Source organism: Bombina bombina, chromosome 3 (assembly GCF_027579735.1).
Source record: "Bombina bombina isolate aBomBom1 chromosome 3, aBomBom1.pri, whole genome shotgun sequence".
NCBI lineage: Eukaryota > Metazoa > Chordata > Amphibia > Anura > Bombinatoridae > Bombina > Bombina bombina.
Window position 1 is genome coordinate 715,060,839 of NC_069501.1, and position 21,116 is coordinate 715,081,954.

The following is a 21,116-nucleotide window of genomic DNA, read 5'->3' on the forward strand; positions in this document are numbered from 1 at the left end:
CCCAGTAAGTGAGAAACACTCTCTAGGAAAAGATAAATTAATCTATAAATCAAAACAGAGATTTCTCACTCTGCCTAAGCAGCAATGGCTCTTAATGTGTTATTGGTTTTTATAACTTGTCATTTTAAGGAGTTTTAAATCCGACAGAATGAAGGCAATCTATAGATTTACTAGTGGAGGATGCACAGTCATTCCACAGGGAAGGATTGTCCTATAATTCAGACGCTGCTAATTACTAATCTGCCTAAATCTAGTACATATTCTGACAGATATATATATATATATATATATATATATATATATATATTTAAAAAAAAATTAATGGGGTATCAAAACATTTTATCACTAATTAAACACTGCAATATTGAGTACATTAATCCAAAATCAATATGTTAAAAGCTTTTAAGCTGTCATTTTGTAGGCAGTTGCATTTTTTTCAGTAAATACCCCTTAAAAACCTTCTTGAGTATTGGTTGTCTTTCTTCTGTTATGTGTGATCAGTCCACGGGTCATCATTACTTCTGGGATATTATCTGCTCCCCTACAGGAAGTGCAAGAGGATTCACCCAGCAGAGTTGCTATATAGCTCCTCCCCTCTACGTCACCTCCAGTCATTCTCTTGCACCCAAAGACTAGATAGGAGGTGTGAGAGGACTATGGTGATTATACTTAGTTTTTAGAACTTCAATCAAAAGTTTGTTATTTTACAATAGCACCGGAGCGTGTTATTACCTCTCTGGCAGAGTTTGAAGAAGAATCTACCAGAGTTTTTCTTATGATTTTAACCGGAGTAGTTAACATCATATTGCTGTTTCTCGGCCATCTGAGGGAGGTAAAAACTTCAGATCAGGGGACAGCGGGCAGTTGAATCTGCATTGAGGTATGTAGCAGTTTTTATTTTCTGAATGGAATTGATGAAAAAATCCTGCCATACCGTTATAATGAACATGTATGTATGCTTTACACTTTAGTATTCTGGGGATGGTATTACTCCGGAATTACTCTGTAAAAGTACATTAAACCTTTTATTAGGTATTTTTCATGTTAAACGTTTTTGCTGGAATGTAGAATCGTTTGCATTAATGAGGTACTGAGTGAATAAATATTTGGGCATTATTTTTCCACTTGGCAGTTTGCTTGTGTTAATTATGACAGTTTCGTTTCTCTCTCACTGCTGTGTGTGAGAGGGAGGGGCCGTTTTTGGCGCTCTTTGCTACGCATCAAAAATTTCCAGTCAGTTTTTCTGCATGATCCGGTTCATCTCTAACAGAACTCAGGGGTCTTCAAACTTCTTTGAAGGGAGGTAGATTCTCTCAGCAGAGCTGTGAGACTTATATAGTGACTGTGATTTAAAACGTTGCTCTGTAATTTTTATGTTTAAAATTTAATTAGTGTTATTTTACTAATGGGAACAAACCTTTGCTAAAAAGTTGTGTTGTTTTGTTAAGAGTGATGCTATAACTGTTTTTCAGTTCATTATTTCAACTGTCATTTAATCGTTTAGTGCTTCTTGAGGCACAGTACGTTTTTATTAAATAAAATTGTAACCGAGTTGCATGTTTATAGCTAGTGTGTTAAACATGTCTGATTCAGAGGAAGATACCTGTGTCATTTGTTCCAATGCCAAGGTGGAGCCCAATAGAAATTTATGTACTAACTGTATTGATGCTACTTTAAATAAAAGCCAATCTGTACAAATTGAACAAATTTCACCAAACAGCGAGGGGAGAGTTATGCCGACTAACTCGCCTCACGTGTCAGTACCTGCATCTCCCGCCCGGGAGGTGCGTGATATTATGGCGCCTAGTACATCTGGGCAGCCATTACAGATAACATTACAAGATATGGCTACTGTTATGACTGAAGTTTTGGCTAAATTACCAGAACTAAGAGGCAAGCGTGATCACTCTGGGGTGAGAACAGAGTGCGCTGATAATTCTAGGGCCATGTCTGATACTGCGTCACAGCTTGCAGAGCATGAGGACGGAGAGCTTCATTCTGTAGGTGACGGTTCTGATCCAAACAGATTGGATTCAGATATTTCAAATTTTAAATTTAAATTGGAAAACCTCCGTGTATTACTAGGGGAGGTCTTAGCAGCTCTCAACGATTGTAACACTGTTGCAATACCAGAGAAAATGTGTAGGTTGGATAAATACTTTGCGGTACCGGCGAGTACTGACGTTTTTCCTATACCTAAGAGATTAACTGAAATTGTTACTAAGGAGTGGGATAGACCCGGTGTGCCGTTCTCACCCCCTCCAATATTTAGAAAGATGTTTCCAATAGACGCCACCACACGGGATTTATGGCAAACGGTCCCTAAGGTGGAGGGAGCAGTTTCTACTTTAGCTAAGCGTACCACTATCCCGGTGGAGGATAGCTGTGCTTTTTCAGATCCTATGGATAAAAAATTAGAGGGTTACCTTAAGAAAATGTTTGTTCAACAAGGTTTTATATTACAACCCCTTGCATGCATCGCGCCGATCACGGCTGCGGCAGCATTTTGGATTGAGTCTCTGGAAGAGAACCTTAGTTCAGCTACGCTGGACGACATTACGGACAGGCTTAGAGTCCTTAAACTAGCTAATTCATTCATTTCGGAGGCCGTAGTACATTTAACCAAACTTACGGCTAAGAATTCAGGATTCGCCATTCAGGCACGTAGGGCGCTGTGGCTAAAATCCTGGTCGGCTGATGTAACTTCTAAGTCCAAATTACTTAATATACCTTTCAAGGGGCAAACTTTATTTGGGCCCGGTTTGAAAGAAATTATTGCTGACATTACAGGAGGTAAGGGCCACGCTCTACCTCAAGACAAAGCCAAAGCTAAGGCTAGACAGTCTAATTTTCGTCCCTTTCGGAATTTCAAAGCAGGAGCAGCGCCAATTTCCACTGCACCAAAACAGGGAGGAGCTGTTGCTCGTTACAGACAAGGCTGGAAGCCTAACCAGTCCTGGAACAAGGGCAAGCAGGCCAGTAAACCTGCTGCTGCCCCAAAGACAGCATGAACCGAGGGCCCCCGATCCGGGACCGGATCTAGTGGGGGGCAGACTCTCTCTCTTCGCCCAGGCTTGGGCAAGAGATGTCCAGGATCCCTGGGCGCTAGAGATCATATCTCAGGGATACCTTCTAGACTTCAAATTCTCTCCCCCAAGAGGGAGATTTCATCTGTCAAGGTTGTCAACAAACCAAATAAAGAAGGACGCGTTTCTACGCTGTGTACAAGATCTATTATTAATGGGAGTGATCCATCCGGTTCCGCGGTCGGAACAAGGACAAGGGTTTTACTCAAACCTGTTTGTGGTTCCCAAAAAAGAGGGAACTTTCAGGCCAATCTTGGATTTAAAGATCCTAAACAAATTCCTAAGAGTTCCATCGTTCAAAATGGAAACTATTCGGACAATCTTACCCATGATCCAAGAGGGTCAGTACATGACCACAGTGGATTTAAAGGATGCTTACCTTCACATACCGATTCACAAAGATCATTACCGGTATCTAAGGTTTGCCTTCTTAAACAGGCATTACCAGTTTGTAGCTCTTCCATTCGGATTGGCTACGGCTCCAAGAATCTTTACAAAGGTTCTGGGTGCCCTTCTGGCGGTACTAAGACCGCGAGGAGTTTCGGTAGCTCCGTACCTAGACGACATTCTGATACAAGCTTCAAGCTTTCAAACTGCCAAGTCTCATACAGAGTTAGTTCTGGCATTTCTAAGGTCGCATGGATGGAAAGTGAACGAAAAGAAGAGTTCTCTCTTTCCTCTCACAAGAGTTCCATTCTTGGGGACTCTTATAGATTCTGTAGAAATGAAGATTTATCTGACAGAAGACAGATTAACAAAGCTTCTAAATGCATGCCGTGTCCTTCATTCCATTCAACTCCCGTCAGTAGCTCAATGCATGGAGGTGATCGGCTTAATGGTAGCAGCAATGGACATAGTACCCTTTGCACGCCTACATCTCAGACCGCTGCAATTGTGCATGCTGAGTCAGTGGAATGGGGATTACTCAGATTTGTCCCCCACTCTGAATCTGGATCAAGAGACCAGAAACTCTCTTCTATGGTGGCTTTCTCGGCCACATCTGTCCAGGGGGATGCCGTTCAGCAGGCCGGACTGGACAATTGTAACAACAGACGCCAGCCTTCTAGGTTGGGGCGCTGTCTGGAATTCTCTGAAGGCTCAGGGACAATGGAGTCAGGAGGAAAGTCTCCTGCCAATAAACATTCTGGAATTGAGAGCAGTTCTCAATGCCCTTCTAGCTTGGCCCCAGTTAAAGACTCGGGGGTTCATCAGGTTTCAGTCGGACAACATCACGACTGTAGCTTACATCAACCATCAAGGAGGGACAAGAAGCTCCCTAGCAATGATAGAAGTATCAAAGATAATTTGCTGGGCAGAGTCTCACTCTTGCCACCTGTCAGCAATCCACATCCCGGGAGTGGAGAACTGGGAGGCGGATTTCTTGAGTCGCCAGACTCTTCATCCGGGGGAGTGGGAACTTCATCCGGAGGTCTTTGCCCAAATACTTCGACGTTGGGGCAAACCAGAGATAGATCTCATGGCGTCTCGCCAGAACGCCAAACTTCCTCGCTACGGATCCAGATCCAGGGATCCGGGAGCGGTTCTGATAGATGCTTTGACAGCACCTTGGAACTTCAGGATGGCTTATGTGTTTCCACCCTTCCCACTGCTTCCTCGATTGATTGCCAAAATCAAACAGGAGAGAGCATCAGTGATTCTAATAGCGCCTGCATGGCCGCGCAGGACTTGGTATGCAGATCTAGTGGACATGTCATCCTGTCCGCCTTGGTCTCTACCTCTAAGACAGGACCTTCTGATTCAGGGTCCATTCAAACATCAAAGTCTAACTTCTCTGAAGCTGACTGCTTGGAAATTGAACGCTTGATTTTATCAAAACGTGGTTTTTCTGAGTCGGTTATTGATACCCTGATACAGGCTAGGAAGCCTGTTACCAGAAAGATTTACCATAAAATATGGCGTAAATACCTATACTGGTGTGAATCCAAAGATTACTCCTGGAGTAAGGTTAGGATTCCTAGGATATTGTCTTTTCTACAAGAAGGTTTAGAAAAGGGTTTATCGGCTAGCTCATTAAAGGGACAGATCTCAGCTCTGTCCATCTTGTTACACAGGCGTCTGTCAGAAAATTCAGACATCCAGGCCTTTTGTCAGGCTTTAGCTAGGATCAAGCCTGTGTTTAAAACTGTTGCTCCGCCATGGAGTTTAAACTTAGTTCTTAACGTTTTACAGGGTGTTCCGTTTGAACCCCTTCATTCCATTGATATAAAATTGTTATCTTGGAAAGTTCTATTTTTAATGGCTATTTCCTCGGCTCGAAGAGTCTCTGAGTTATCAGCCCTACATTGTGATTCTCCTTACCTGATCTTTCACTCAGACAAGGTAGTTCTGCGTACTAAACCTGGGTTCTTACCTAAGGTAGTCACTAACAGAAATATCAATCAAGAGATTGTTGTTCCATCCTTGTGTCCAAATCCTTCTTCAAAGAAGGAACGTCTTCTACACAATCTGGATGTAGTTCGTGCTCTCAAGTTCTACTTGCAGGCAACTAAAGATTTTCGCCAAACTTCTTCCCTGTTTGTCGTTTATTCTGGACAGAGGAGAGGTCAAAAAGCTTCTGCTACCTCTCTCTCTTTTTGGCTTCGTAGCATAATACGTTTAGCCTATGAGACTGCTGGACAGCAGCCTCCTGAAAGAATTACAGCTCATTCCACTAGAGCTGTGGCTTCCACTTGGGCCTTTAAGAATGAGGCCTCTGTTGAACAGATTTGCAAGGCTGCAACTTGGTCTTCGCTTCATACTTTTTCCAAATTTTACAAATTTGACACTTTTGCTTCTTCGGAGGCTATTTTTGGGAGAAAGGTTCTTCAGGCAGTGGTTCCTTCTGTATAATGAGCCTGCCTATCCCTCCCGTCATCCGTGTACTTTTGCTTTGGTATTGGTATCCCAGAAGTAATGATGACCCGTGGACTGATCACACATAACAGAAGAAAACATAATTTATGCTTACCTGATAAATTCCTTTCTTCTGTTGTGTGATCAGTCCACGGCCCGCCCTGTTTTTTAAGGCAGGTACATATTTTTTAAATTATAATTCAGTCACCACTACACCCTTGGTTTCTCCTTTCTCGTCGGTCTTTGGTCGAATGACTGGAGGTGACGTAGAGGGGAGGAGCTATATAGCAACTCTGCTGGGTGAATCCTCTTGCACTTCCTGTAGGGGAGCAGATAATATCCCAGAAGTAATGATGACCCGTGGACTGATCACACAACAGAAGAAAGGAATTTATCAGGTAAGCATAAATTATGTTTTTTTACTTCCCTGAACCCGATTAAGAACAGATATAAGCTAACTCCTGATTTGATCAAGCAATCACTTTTAAGCTTATTGTAGGATCCGATTTCTGAAGTTTGCAGGATATACTCAAGCTTCTCTGGGTCAATAGAAAAAAACACAATATTCCAAGTTAAATTACAGAAAGGCTGAGGGAAATTAACTACATTGTAAATTTTATTTTTTGTTATGTTTAATTAAACATGTTAATTTCATTTTGAGTTTAATGTCCCTTTAAATACTATGGTAGGGGCCGAGCTAGAGTCCCCGGGGCCTCCCTCTCTCTTTCTTCGCCCCCCAGTTTACCACCCACTTTGTGCTGCATTCCAACTGATTTGCACGGCTTTTGTCCTATGGCAGGTTATTTATAAGTACATGAACAGACTCCACAACATATTTTAAAAATCAAAGGTGTGAAAGACTAAGCGCTGGAATGTGGTCCCTATAAGCTCTTTAACAAAGGATGCCTAGACACTCTAAGAAAACTGAGTGAATGGAAGAAAGTAAAGAGCGCCTTTGGCGTGAGGCGCAGGAAGTAAATGTGAATAAGTTTAATAGCAAATAGAACCCTTAATGTATAAACATGGGCAAAAAACAAAGTTGAAAAACATGTCTTACAATTAGCAATAAAAACATGGATCAATGTAAAAACAATAAAGATGCACCAATAGAATATGTCCGTGAGATTAGAGTTTGGGACTTTCTAAGATCTAGATCCTTACTGAAATAGTATCATAGTCTCTAGTCGCTAAATATATTGATGTGCCCTACTCCAAATGTTTAATGAAAAAATAGTTTTAACAAGTCAAATATTGTAATCCAAGTGTATTCAAAAAATGGAAAAACAAATGACCAAAAAATCCAAGAAACAGAAAAAAACTTAGAAAAACTGTGAATCAAAACTAAAAATAAAAAAATCTCTTTTGAAAGTAAAAATTGTGTAAAAACTTGCTTTTTAAAAGATGATGTAGTGTTGTTTCCCAATGTGTAAGTTTTATACAAAGTGCAATCCCTCTATGGGTGTGAGCAGTGATTCTCCTAAGACTTATTAAGTGGTAGATTTCGGGATTCCAAAGATAACCTGTGAAAAGTATAAATAATAGTGCAAAACAGCTAAAACTCTTAATAAGGTATTGGACTTAGGCTTACCAGTAACTGTCAACGCGTTTTGGTCCCTGGAAATGGGCCTTTCTCAAAACTAAAAACTGGTTATTTCTGGTAGGCTTATATAGAGAGAGGGATATTACCCTAATTGTTGTAAAAGTGTAGTTTGGGCGCCAAACTAGTTTAGCTCCGCCCCTTCTTGCGTGTCTTTGTTGCGATGGGAAAACGTCAAATCGGAAATTGCGTCTGTCACAGGAAGTGACGTTTACACATTGATGTCATTTTCGTTTCCATTTTATGATGCGAAGTTTGCGTATGTTTGTTGGGTGTTCTAATTGTTCATAGCGCTACTTCCGTTTGGCACCTGGTGGCCGCCATTGTTATTAGCAAATCTATTATGTGTATATGGTTAGTTGCCAATTTCTCTACTCTTTCATTTTAGTTTCGTTTTCGCGTTAATGTTATACACTTGGATTACAATATTTGATTTATCTATATTTAGAGACTAGAGACTATGCTACTATTTATGTATAACATGGCTATAAACATTGTTGCAAACAATGCTGCCAGGTGACTTAAGACACATGCACGCTTCTGAGCTCACCTAGGATTACTTTTTAACAAATGATACCAAGAGATTATTGGAAGTAAATTGGAAAGTTGTTTAAAATGGCATCCTCTATCCAGTCAATTTGTTTCATTTTGACTTTACTGTCCCATTAATGTTTTCTGCAATAATGCGTTTGCATTATATTACTGGGCAACAAGGCGCACAGATTTACTGAGCAGTTGGATCTTAATTTCCTTACCTTATATTTAGTGTGAGGTACAGCATCTAATTGTTGTACCAACCAACCAAAGGTGAAGAGAAAATAAGGCTTTGAAGGGAGAGTAAACGCTGTAATTACAAGACACTTCTTATACTTACTTGTAAGCCTTGGATACTCTTCTCTTTGCTACAAAATTCAACTTGCTTAATAAAGGCAATTTTTAGAAGTTTGTGTTCTTAGACCACAAAGAAACATCATCATTTGCAAGTTTTGAAGAAGTGTAACTTGCAAATGTTTTGAATTGATTATCCCTTTAAGCCAAGGATCCTTAATTACACTTCTATATATATTTATTTTACTACGGAGCCAACATCAGTTTTCATACGTCAGAGCTTAACACATTTGTGGAGATTGTCCAAACACAGATGTACAATTCAGTTCAGGTTTATTCTGTTGCATCAGTAAATAATATATCAGTATAATCATTTTCCCATAGTGGAACTAATCACGTTGTTGTTGTTTTTGTGTCTAAAGGCACTGATACATATTTAGCCATGCGAAAACGAAACCACTGAGCTTGTGTAAAAAGTAATAATCATGTTTGTGACATCATGATCAACATAGCCACAGACTCGCCAGACATGCTTATTATCATGTCTTATTGGCATTACAGCATGTGCCTTCCGCTGCTTCCTATACTTAATTATGTATAATTGTAGTTTGCAACTTCTCTCTCATTTCATAGACTTTCTTTCTGCGCTTTAATTAAGTCTTTCCTTATTATATTGCTTTAGTATGTTGACCACTAGCTGATAATACTATTGACCTAAGACAGATCTAATGCTCAGTATTTATTCAGAAAGTCCTTCCATCGTGTGCCCTATATTTAAAAGTTCAAAGAAATGAGATTCTGCATATAATGCACCCTTTTTTTTTCTTAAACCTTTGCCTACGGTATTATTATTTGACATTTGAATAGAATTAATTTGCATCTAATGTTCTCTTTTTTTTTTTTTCTTCCCTAAATAGGTTGAATGTAAGAAAGCGCAGCCTAAAGAGGTGATGTTTCCTCCCGGAACAAGAGGACGGGCGAGGGGTCTACCTTATACCATGGATGCTTTCATGCTGGGGATGGGGATGCTGGGTGAGTGCCCTTAAATAACATATTATACATTTTATAGTGTAAACATGTTAGTTTTTGTGAAGGGTTCCTCTCACATCTCTTTGGGAACAAGGGGGCTGATGTTTAGGGTGGGGAGCAAATAACAGAATATTCACATACACTCCTTCAGCTTTTGCACTTTGTTGGTCCTTGGTTTACATATTGCAGCCGTTTCTGATGAGGACTCCCCTGGGTGATAGAAGATCATTTGGTAAAACACATACAGTACTGCAACATGAATATTTTTAGCCTCTGATTCTGTGCAAATAATAATATGGAGTTGATGCATTTAATACACAGTATTTATTGATAATTCCCAGGTACTGCTGGGATATCAGATCCTTCATTTGATGTTATTTTTATAAGTGCCCTCAAGGGCTTTAATATCCTCTGTAAAATAAAGATTGATGTGCAGTTTTAAGAACCTCGGCAAGTAACCAATATATCACATTTCTTCACACAATTTTGATGGTTTGCTTGAGAGAGGTTTTATAAAGTGTTAGGTCTGTGAAAAGTCTATTTAGAAAATAAGTGTCTTTATTACTTAGGTCTGATGGGTTTTTGTTTTAAAGGGACACTGAACCCAAAGTTTTTCTTTTGTGATCCAGATAGAGCATGCAATTTTAAGCAACTTTCTATCTTACTCCTATTATCAATTTTTCTTTGTTCTCTTACTATCTTTATTTAAAAAAGAAGACATCTAAGCTAAGGAGCCAGCCAATTTTTGGTTCAGTACCATGGACAACACTTGTTTATTGGTGGATGAACTTATCCACCAATCAACAAGAACAACCCAGGTTGTTCACCAAATATGGGCCGGTGTCTAAACTTACATTCTTGCTTTTCAAATACAGATAAATTAGAAAGTTGCTTAAAATTGCATGCTCTATCTGAATCACGAAAGAAAAAAATTGGGTTCAGTGTCCCTTTAAGACAGCAAAAAACAAGAAACTCTGATTGAGAGCTCCTCATATCATTACATTTTAACACATTTTTATGTAATGTTTTGTTTTCCATCTTCACATTTTTTTTATTTCATAGTTTGCCCAACACCTTAGAACACCTTTCTACTCTCAATACTAAAGGGATATTACAGACTAAACATGTCTATAATGAATATATGAAAGAATGCTATTTAGATTTGTTACATGTTCTTATTCAAAAAATAACTTCAATGTAAATCTGTAATGATCACATTATAACAGGAGGTATGTGTTTGTGCACAACTTACTTATGAAGCAGTGACTTACTGGATGATATGAGCACATAACTCACAACATTTCCCAGAGACGGGTAGGCTGGTGGCTTGTTTGAGGAGGATGGGGTGCAGTAAGCTCAGAGAGGAGTCTCATTAGGCAGAGTGGGCATGGGTGGGTGGAATATAGGTAGGGTGGGGGCAGCTGGTGCGTAGGTAGGTATGGTGTGTAGGTAGGTAGTCCTTAGCAAACTGGAACCTTTAATAAGGTATTGGTTACCTGTGGGAGGTAAAGCATACAGCGCTTGCAAGGCATATTGGGAGCTTAGTGAATGTCTCAAAAGGCTCTATTGGTGGATGCACCTCCGCAAACATTAAAGCAAAGCGTTTTTCAAAATGTGAACATCTGTTTTTCAAGAAACTGATACATTAAAAAAAATGAAGAGGCAAATAAGGAAAAAGAAAGTCCTTTGTCTTTTTTAACTGATTTTTGTATTTATAGCATAACCAAAGCTTCACATTATTTTACAACCAACAATAAATTTGAATATTCTGGTTTTATTTTTAAATACCCAACAAAGGGCCAGGTTGTTGTTTTTTTTTTTTGCATTGAATATATTAAAACTGACTGTGTATTTTGACATATCTTTATAAATGATCCTAATTTTTGTTGCTTGTTTTTAAATAAGCTGTTTCCCTATATCAGTATATCCTGGCTATGTTTTCTATGCCAAGGTACAAATAAAATCAACTAACTGGTATTTCTGCTTCAAGGATGGTCTTAAAGATTCTCTCCCTTATAAATGATTAACATTTCCTCTTGGGATATCCAAATTTGCATTTAAATGGATGTCTTAAATAGACGGTTTTACTCGTATTCACCAAAATAGAATGATGAAGCATGCAGTATGTTCATTCCAACTAAAAATGATCCTTTCTCCTGGAGAGAAATTGAGTCACACATTTATTCTCATCTACTAATGTAACTTTGACACATCCACAGAGGTAATTTGAAATGGCTTTTTTTTTTTTTTGTCTGGTTTATATGTGGGGAAGACGCATAGAACAGTGTTTGTTAAATTCATTTAAAATTAAGGAAGATTTAGAGATGACGTTTTGTACCATAAGAAGCAGTGTAATGCTACATAATGTTAGGTATTAAAGTTTAATGTTCTCATTTATATCACTTACACACTAGTTTGTGTTTTATTACCTCTGGTTAGCAGTTGTTTAAAAAAGGATAGTTTATAGCCTTGGGATTGAGAGTCGCTATTTACTACAATTATTCTAATGTTATTTTATTTAGAAGACCCAACAGATCTATGCAGTGCCGTACATAGGCGCGTTACAGATATGGCATAATAACAAAGGAAGATCTCCCCTTGAGCGACAATCATAGTAACTGCTCCACAGGGAGAGGCTCTCAATCTTATAATCTAAAGATGAGAGGCTTTAAATAAATGTGAGTAAACAAGAGTAAAAGGCATTGACAACTAGGAAATAACTTGGAATGCCAGCCTCCATTTTTTATTCAGGTTTGATAATTAATTAATAATTGTAACAAATTTCATGGCAACAGAAACCATTGTTAATGTTAATAAATAATAATAATAATAAATAATGAACATCAGAAGTGTCCCCTGGACCTGCGGCCCCTCTCTCAACTCAATACCCACAGGAGACCTCAGATCAGACCCAGTCACTGCAGCAGCTTTCTGCCATGCTGGTATCAGACCTCCCCCTGGCACCAGTCTCTCTGAGTAACCACAAGGCCCGCATCAGATTAGACCCCTGGTCTTTCAACCCCTCTGTCAGGCACCTGTCCAAATCAAATTAGACATGGTATGCAGCTTATATGGCCCCTCTCACATATATCTGATCCCTGGCTCTGCCCAGTACTCACATCAGTCATTACCAGTTACTGGGACCCGGGTTGTCTGCTACTTCTGTTTACTTTGCAAATTCAAGGGACATGAAACCCAAAATTTGTATTTCAGGATTTAGGTAAAACATACAATTTAAACAACTTTCCAGTTTACTTCCATTATCAAATTTCCTTCATTCTCTTTGTATCATTTGTTGAAGGAGCAGCAATGCACTTCTAGTTTCTAACTGAACACATGGGTGAGCCAATGACAATCTGTATACAATATATATATGCACCCACCAATCAGCAGCTAGAACCTAGGTTATTTGCTGCTCCTGAGCTTACCTAGATAAACCTTTCAGCAAAGGATGACAAGAGAAGGAAGCAAATTAAATAATAGAGGTAAAATTGAAAGTTGTTTAAAATTGGATGCTCTGTCTAAACCATGAATGTCTAATTATGACTTTACTGCCCCTTTAAGTGTAAAATAAGATAGGAGCACTGGGCCTGCCATGTACAGTAGGTTTCAGATCCTGTGTTAGTGAATCTAATTGTAGGATTTGTTGATCTCTGATGTATTTTTGTAATGCTATAAGGTGATGATACAGTATCACTTTAACTTTGTGTTATTAAAGGGACAGTAAAGTCAAAATTCACGATTCAAATAGAGGATGCAATGATACACAACTTTCCAATTTACTTCTGTTATAAAATGTGCTTTGTTCTTTTGTTATCCTTTGTTGAAGAGTAAATCTAGGTAGGCTGATAGTAATTTAGTCTATGGCAGCAGTGTTTGTATAACATTGCTATAAACATTGTTGCAAACTTTGCTGCCAGATGGCCAAAGAAACATTCAAGCTAAAGACAGGATACCAAGAGAAATAACTAAAATTAATGATATAAGTAAATTGGAAAGTTGCTTAAAATATAACCAATTTATTTTAGACTTTACTGTCCCTTTAATCTGGTAACTATGAAAAACACTGAATTTAATTAAACTCATTTGTGTTACTAAAATCTCTACGCTTTATTAAAGTTCAGTAGTCTGCTGGAGCTACCCGTTTGCAGATTTGTAAATTTAAAGTGAATGTAAATTTTGATGCTAAAGTCCCTTTTTTTAAAAAATTCGATTAAAAACAGGGGCACTTTAATTCATCAAAATTTATATTTCATTAATTCATCATAATTTACATTTCACTCATGATGTGAAAAAAAACTTACCTTTTAATCTTGACAGCAGCTCCAGCTTCCCCCGGTCGTCGCAAAGCCATTGCTGACGTCAGAAATGATGGATAGGTCGTCCTACCAATCACGGCATCCCCCCCCCTCCTCCTGGGGGAATCAGTGTCTGATTCAACGCCGTGATTGGAGGAAGCCGGATTCCTCATTTTAGACCCAGGAAGAGGCTTTGCAACGGGTGGAGGAAGCTGGAGCGGCTGTCAAGATTAAAAGGTAGGTTTTTTTTGTCACAACAGGAGGCAAATGTAAATTTTGATGACTTAAAGTGTTCCTGTTTTTAATCCAATTTTTAAAAACCGGGCACTTTAGCATCAAAATTTACATTCATTTTAAGCCATAAATAAATTTACGAACAGAGGTTAGCATTAGGCAGCCTGTAGATAAACAATACCATCAGGCAACGATTAGATGGATTCATTGACCTAAGCTGTTTCTGACATTATAACGTGTGCCAGTGTAGTTTATTTGGTGCAGAAATGTGTTCTTCAGGTGCACAGCATCTTGCTTGTGTCGGTTATGACCACATCTGAATGCCTGTACTTTTTAAGATATCTCATTCTATGTCATTGTAGTACGGTTCTTCTGTTAGTCTGTAGAATTTGTACACCCTTCTTCTGACAGTCACAGTTATTGTAACATACTTGTTACACTTTAGATCAGTGTTGGGAGTAAAGTCCCCAGCAGACAGTACCCAAGATACCTCTGCTGACACATTGCACATTGATATTCAGGCAAATTTAGTATCACTTTGGCCTTATTTGTTTCCTAAATTCCATATGCAAAGTATCTCTGTGAACTTAGTTTGATTTTTATACTATTGCCCAATCAGGTGATGAGATATCTGGTGGATTAGCTTATCTTACTGAAATCTGACAATGCAATGTACTTATATTTAAAAGTAGAATTAGCTATTTTATAATGTTTAATTGTGTTAGAAAATCGCATTTGTTAAGCACCAACCACAAATTACTGGAATTCCACTGGATTCCTCCTAGGAGTAAAGTAGTGCTTACTATCTCTAGTACTGAAGTACTCCAGCAAACAAAATTTAAAGAGGCATGAAACCATTTGAGACTGTAATATATAAAATGTTTTATTATACATAGTAAGTCAATTTTGCTTTATTTATGTTGCCCACTTAAAATGTTAATTTAATTTGCAAGACATCAGAAAAGTCTTGTAATTACAAGGTGTTTAGAACATGAGAAACAAACATCTGGCCTGATTGCAGTACTTAAGGACAGGAATCTCTACAGTATTAACCCCTTAAGGACAAGGCCATTTTTCAATTTCTTACCCTTAAAGGGACACTGAACCCAATTTTTTTCTACCGTGATTCAGATAGAGCATGCAATTTTAAGCAACTTTATAATTTACTCCTATTATCAAATTATTTTCATTCTATTGATATCTTTATTTGAAATGCAAGAATATAAGTTTAGATGCCGGCCCATTTTTGGTGAACACACTGTGTTGTTCTTGCTGATTGGTGGGTAAATTCACCTACAAATAAACAAGTGCTTTCCATGGTTCTGAACCAAACAAATTAGCTTAGATACCTTCTTTTTAAAATAAAGAAAGCAAGAGAACGAAGAAAAATTGATAATAGGAGTAAATTAGAAAGCTGTTTATAATTGCATGCTCTATCTGAATCACGCAAGAAAAATTTTGGGTTCAGTATCCCTTTAAGGACCAGGGCTATTTTTACATTTCTGCGGTGTTTGTGTTTAGCTGTAATTTTCCTCTTACTCATTTACTGTACCCACACATATTATATACTGTTTTCCTCGACATTAAGTGGACTTTCTAAAGATACCATTATTTTCATCATATCTTATAATTTACAATAAACAAAATTATAAAATATGATGAAAAAATTGAAAAAAACACACACTTTTTCTGACTTTCACCCCCAAAATCTTGTTACACATCTACAACCACCAAAAAACAACCATGCTAAATAGTTTCTAATGTTTATCCTGAGTTTAGAAATACCCAATGTTTACATGTTCTTTGCTTTTTTTGCAAGTTATAGGGCAATAAGTACAAGTAGCACTTTGCTATTGCCAAACCATTTTCCCCCCTCAAAATTAGAGCTAGTTACATTGTAACACTGATATCTGGCAGGAATCCCTGAATATCCCTTGACATGTATATATTTTTTTTTTAGTAGACAACCCAAAGTATTGATCTAGGCCCATTTTGGTATATTTCATGCCACCATTTCACCGCCAAATGTGATCAAATAAAAAAAATTGTTAACTTTTTCATTAACTTTAGGTTCCTCACTGAGATGATTTACAAACAGCTTGTGCAATTATGGCACAAATGGTTGTAAATGCTTCTCTGGTATCCCCTTTGTTCAGAAATAGCAGACATATATGGCTTTGGCATTGCTTTTTGGTAATTAGAAGGCTGCTAAATGCCGCTGCACACCACACTTGTATTTATGCCCAGCTGTGACAGGGTTAATTAGGTAGCTTGTAGGGAGCTTGAAGGGTTAATTTTAGCTTTGGTGTAGAGATCAGCCTCCCACCTGACACATCCTATCCCCTGATCCCTCCCAAACAGCTCTCTTCCCTTCCCCACCTCACAAATGGCCCCGCAATCTTAAGTACTGGCAGAAAGTCTGCCAGTATTAAAAAAAAAAGTTTGTGTTTGTTTTTTTTTGTTTTTTTTAATTAAATTATATATTTTCTGCAGTGTAGGATCCCCCCTTACCACCCAATCTCCCTGAGCCCCCCTAAACAGATATCTAACCCTCCCCCTCTAATTATAATCTAATTATTCTGTACCATTTTGGGTACTGGCAGTACCCACTTTTCAAAATAAAGTGCCCTTTTTTATATAGATATTTATTTTGCTTTAGTGTAGCTCAATACCCCCTCCCCCTCTCCCCGATCCCTTTTTTAAAACATTATTTTCCCCCCTCCCTCTCCCACCACCCGCTCCCACCAAGACATCAATGAATCAATGCACATATTAGTGCAGATCGTACAGGGTACGTTGTTGGTCTTTAAAGACCAGTTTGTGTTTTTATATAGCCCTTCTGGGAGTGTTTTTGTAACAGTGTATAGTTTTGCTTATTTTTTAATAACATTGTACTGATTTTCAGACTCCTAACCAAGCCCCAAAGTATCAGATGTTGACCCATGTCTACAGACTCCTGCTTGCTCCTGTTTGTGTAATGGGTCTTATCATATGCAGGGGAGGGGGGAGAGTCTGCTCTCCCTGCTTCTCAGCCCCTTTCTGTGGGTGTCCCAATTTAACTTCATCAATAGTGCTAAACTGGGAGCTTCTAAGTAAGTTTTAAAAGGTTTTATACTGGATTTTTAGATCAGTATCTGCATATTCTTCTTTTTAGTAGTATCTATTACACGCAGTTATATTAAAATTGGTGTATATTGTCCCTTTAAACCTTACTTGATAGCCATCTTGGATGAAAAGAGAATTAAAATATGCTATAATTCCTTTCTCTCATGCACAAAAAACGACACATTTACACTCGTCCCTTAGATCAAGTTAAAGGTATATGGATGTGAAAGTTAAAGCAGAACTCTCTATCTTATCTCACTTTCTTTATTCACAAAGGCCAATTTGTAGGTGCTGACATATCCATTATGGGTGGTGGTTTCAATTAGCAAAATGGGAAATTTCAGCTGCAAAAATTAAGCTAAATGATCAAATTTCAATACATTTAATACTCGGCAGCCACTTTAACAACTCACTGTATCCCTTTAATTGCAAGGGTTGGAGAATTTTTCCAAAATCTATCGATATTACAGATTTGCTTTATTAGTTTGCAGATATCATTTTGGACAGTCACCAATTATTTAAAGGTACAGAAAACTCATAATTAGACATTCATGATTTAGACAAAAAATACAATTTTAAACAAATTTTCAATTTACTTCTATTATTTAATTTGCTTCCTTCTCTTGTTATCCTTTGCTGAAAGGTTTATCTAGGTAAGCTCATGAGCAGCAAAATAACCTAGGTTCTAGCTGCTGATTGGTGGCTGCATAAATATACGGATTGTCATTGTCTCGCCCATGTGTTCAGTTAGAAACCAGAAGTGCTTTGCTGCTCCTTCAACAAATTATACCAAGAGAATGAAACAAATTTGGTAATAGAGGTAAACTGTGTAAAATTGTATGCTCTACCTAAGTCATGAATTTTGTGTTTCATGTCCCTTTAAAGTGAAATGCAAGTGACTTGTTGCTTTGTGGTATTGTCCGTGCTAATTTTTGAAGATTTGAAACAATTGGGCATGAACCTTATTAAATCCCCACCACATCTGACTACCTTACTATTGGCACTTATAGTTGTTTTTCTCAATATGGTACCGCATATAAAATGTATATAGAAATGTGGCAACACATTTTTTAATGACAGATCCTAATGCAACATCAGTACACACCTTTTGGGACTGCCATAGAAAATACATTTTTGCAGGAACTTAACATTAGACGTATTTTCCCTCGTTGCTTTGTTCCTACACTTGTGGATAGATAACTGTTTCCTGAATCTGTCTATTTTAGGACAATGGAACTGCTGTCGCCAGTGAACTGTGTTGTTATAGTTCCCTTTCAGTGACTGTCAAAGTTTGGAATTAAAGCAAGGTAAATAAATGAAAGACCCAGCTGTGGCCCATCAGGGAGCCCCAGCATTAAAGACAAGCGACTGAGTGAACGCACACAGTTGACTTGCCAGTAAACAGAAACCAAACCCAAAAAAATTACCACAGTTTGCTGCTTGCAGTAATTTTTTTACTGGCTTTGCAGCTGAGGACTATGTTTTCCCATAAATTTTTAATCTCACCTGGAAAAATTGAAGACATTAAACCATGAAAAATGAACATTCTTGTGCCCCAATCTACAATATAGTGTCGCAGTATTCTTTTTTTTTTTAAATAAAGTGTTTTGTTGTGTGTATATGTATGTGTGTGTGTGTTATATATATATATATATATATATATATATATATATATATATATATATATATATATATATATATATATATATATATATATATATATATATATATATATATATATAAAATAGATGTACATGGTGTCCAAAAATAATTATACACACTTTGAATGATTATAAATAAAATATTTATTAAGATATATCTAGGTTTTATAATGCAAGTTAAAGAAGGCAATGTAGAATCTTTTGAGTTATCGCAAACTGATGACCATTTTGGTCCAGGCACTGTTGATAACAGTTGCTCTCAAATTCGTGGCTTGACAGATTCTTGCAGCAAGTTCAAATAAACTGGACCAGTGACTGTGTTTTCAAAAATGATTGGTCCAATTATGCCCAATGCTGATAATCCACACCAGACAGTAACCCCAGGTAAGTTTACGTGGTGTTTATCTGTAACATGCGGGTTCTGAGGTGCCTAGTAGGCGCAATTGTGGCAATTAACTGAGCCATTTAACCTAAATGTGACCTCATCACTACAGACAATCTGCAAGCTTCACATTTTGCAAGGTACCATTTACAAAATTAATTTCTCCGGTCAGGATTATCTGAGGGCGTGGACTGATGCCGGAATAAAACTTTTTAAATAAGCACGCTTCAAGATGCAATGGAAGCTCAATTTTGGAATTCCTGTCTCACTGACTTTTTGCTGAATAGATTTTCTTGGGGATCAGCTGAGAGATTCCAACAGCTCTGCTTCTTGTGTAGGACTGGTGGACGACCGTTGTCTTCCAGAACAGCCTTTATGGACATCTTGAACCTTTTTGGACATCAGTTCCATTTGCTTCAAACTTATCTTTGATGCGAGTAATGATGGGTCTCTTTGGAGGATCTGTTTGAAACACCCTTCTAAACAGTCTTTGCACTTCAGCTACGTTATTGCACTACCAGTAGCACTTTAAGATACATTTCCTTTTCTCAAAGCTTAATCTTGCTTCTTCCATTATTTCAAATAAGTTGCACCTGTAATAAAAGAAAGTTTGAGTGAGTCATAATAGTTACAAGTGTGTATACATTTTTTTGGGACAATATATATATATATATTTTTTAAAACTTGAAATGATCTTCATAAAGCAATATTGTGATAATGATATTGAAAATAAATATACTGACATTTATGGCAGGAGTGGACATTTTTTTAGTGAGACTGAGTCTACTTTTTGGTGATAAGTTTATTCATTTAATCTGCTTGTGCTCTTGCAAGTGTTGATTGTTCAGTTCTACCATATAACAAAATACTCACGAGGATCCATGATTTTTTTATATTTGTTACATTTAAGAGCAGAAACCCAATCCGCTCCCATAAAGTTAATATAAGGGGGTAGATTTATCAAGCAGCAGATGCTGCAATCTACCCTCAAAGTTTCAAGTCCTCCTGAAACATAAGTTAAGATGCGCTGCTCCTTAACTCATCTGCCACCTCTGAGGTTGCAGACAGCAATCATCCCGATCGGATACAATTGGGATGATTGACACCCCTGCTAGCGGCCGATTGGCTGCAAATGTGCAGGGGGCAGCATTGCCAAGCATTTCACCAGAAATGCTTGTGCAATGATAAATGCCAACAGTGTATGTTGATGTCGGGCGGACATGATCCACGACAGTTGATAAATCTACCCCAAGGGCTCTTTATATACTTACCAATGAAAAGTATTAAGGAGAAAAACAAACGTCAATTCGGAATTTCCATAATCTTAGAAATGTATTTACTCTTCTTGATCTCTTATCCACTCAATAGTAAAAGGGGAATTACAATGTCTGCAGTAACCAAATCTGTAGGCTAGTAATCATATACAGCTGCACTGCCCCAAAGCAGCTACATGTGTGTAGTAGCTGGCTATTATGAAGACCTATATAGGTTATAATAATAAATTATATGTGTTTAATTTTTTATATAGAGAACAATAACATATAAAAAGCAACAAAATACAATAAATTAATACATAAAACCAATTGCATGCAATTAGTAGAATAAAAATTCAAATTCACTTTGCGTCGCTTCCATTATAGAATCAGAGCGCTACAGCTAATTGTAAGCTGTAGCACTAGCTTCTGTACAGTGAATAGGCATGTGCTCACATTGCATTCTCTTAGCTTTAGGTCCTTTAGGAGCAACACTCAAGCAGACTCTGAGAGAAGGCCGCATTTACATGTGCTTATTTAACATGTGTATAGATGTTGGAGCAATGACTCAGTATTATACAGTAAAGCCTTGGGTGTCCTTTGTGCCGTGGAAGTTTACAAATGTATAACAGGCTAGTTTCTGTTCATTCTAACATCCACATTCTGCCATTCAACCATCTGGCTATTCACTGTGTGTGACTGCAGACTGTAAATATGTTGGGGGGGGGGGTTTAAACTGGATTTATATGATATAATTGCTCCCTAAATGGGGAATTATATGCTATATATG

At 37.8% G+C, this 21,116-nt stretch overlaps 1 protein-coding gene across 2 annotated transcripts in view; it reads left to right on the forward strand.

Annotated features, from left to right (window-relative positions):
* The window catches only part of MSI2 (musashi RNA binding protein 2), a 986,805-nt gene that overhangs the window by 740,893 nt on the left and 224,796 nt on the right, over window positions 1-21,116 (forward strand). For both annotated transcript variants that reach the window (XM_053707533.1, XM_053707534.1), the window contains exon 9: window positions 9,282-9,396. In XM_053707533.1, the coding sequence (XP_053563508.1) occupies window positions 9,282-9,396 (115 nt within the window). The remainder of the gene's footprint in view (window positions 1-9,281; window positions 9,397-21,116) is intronic.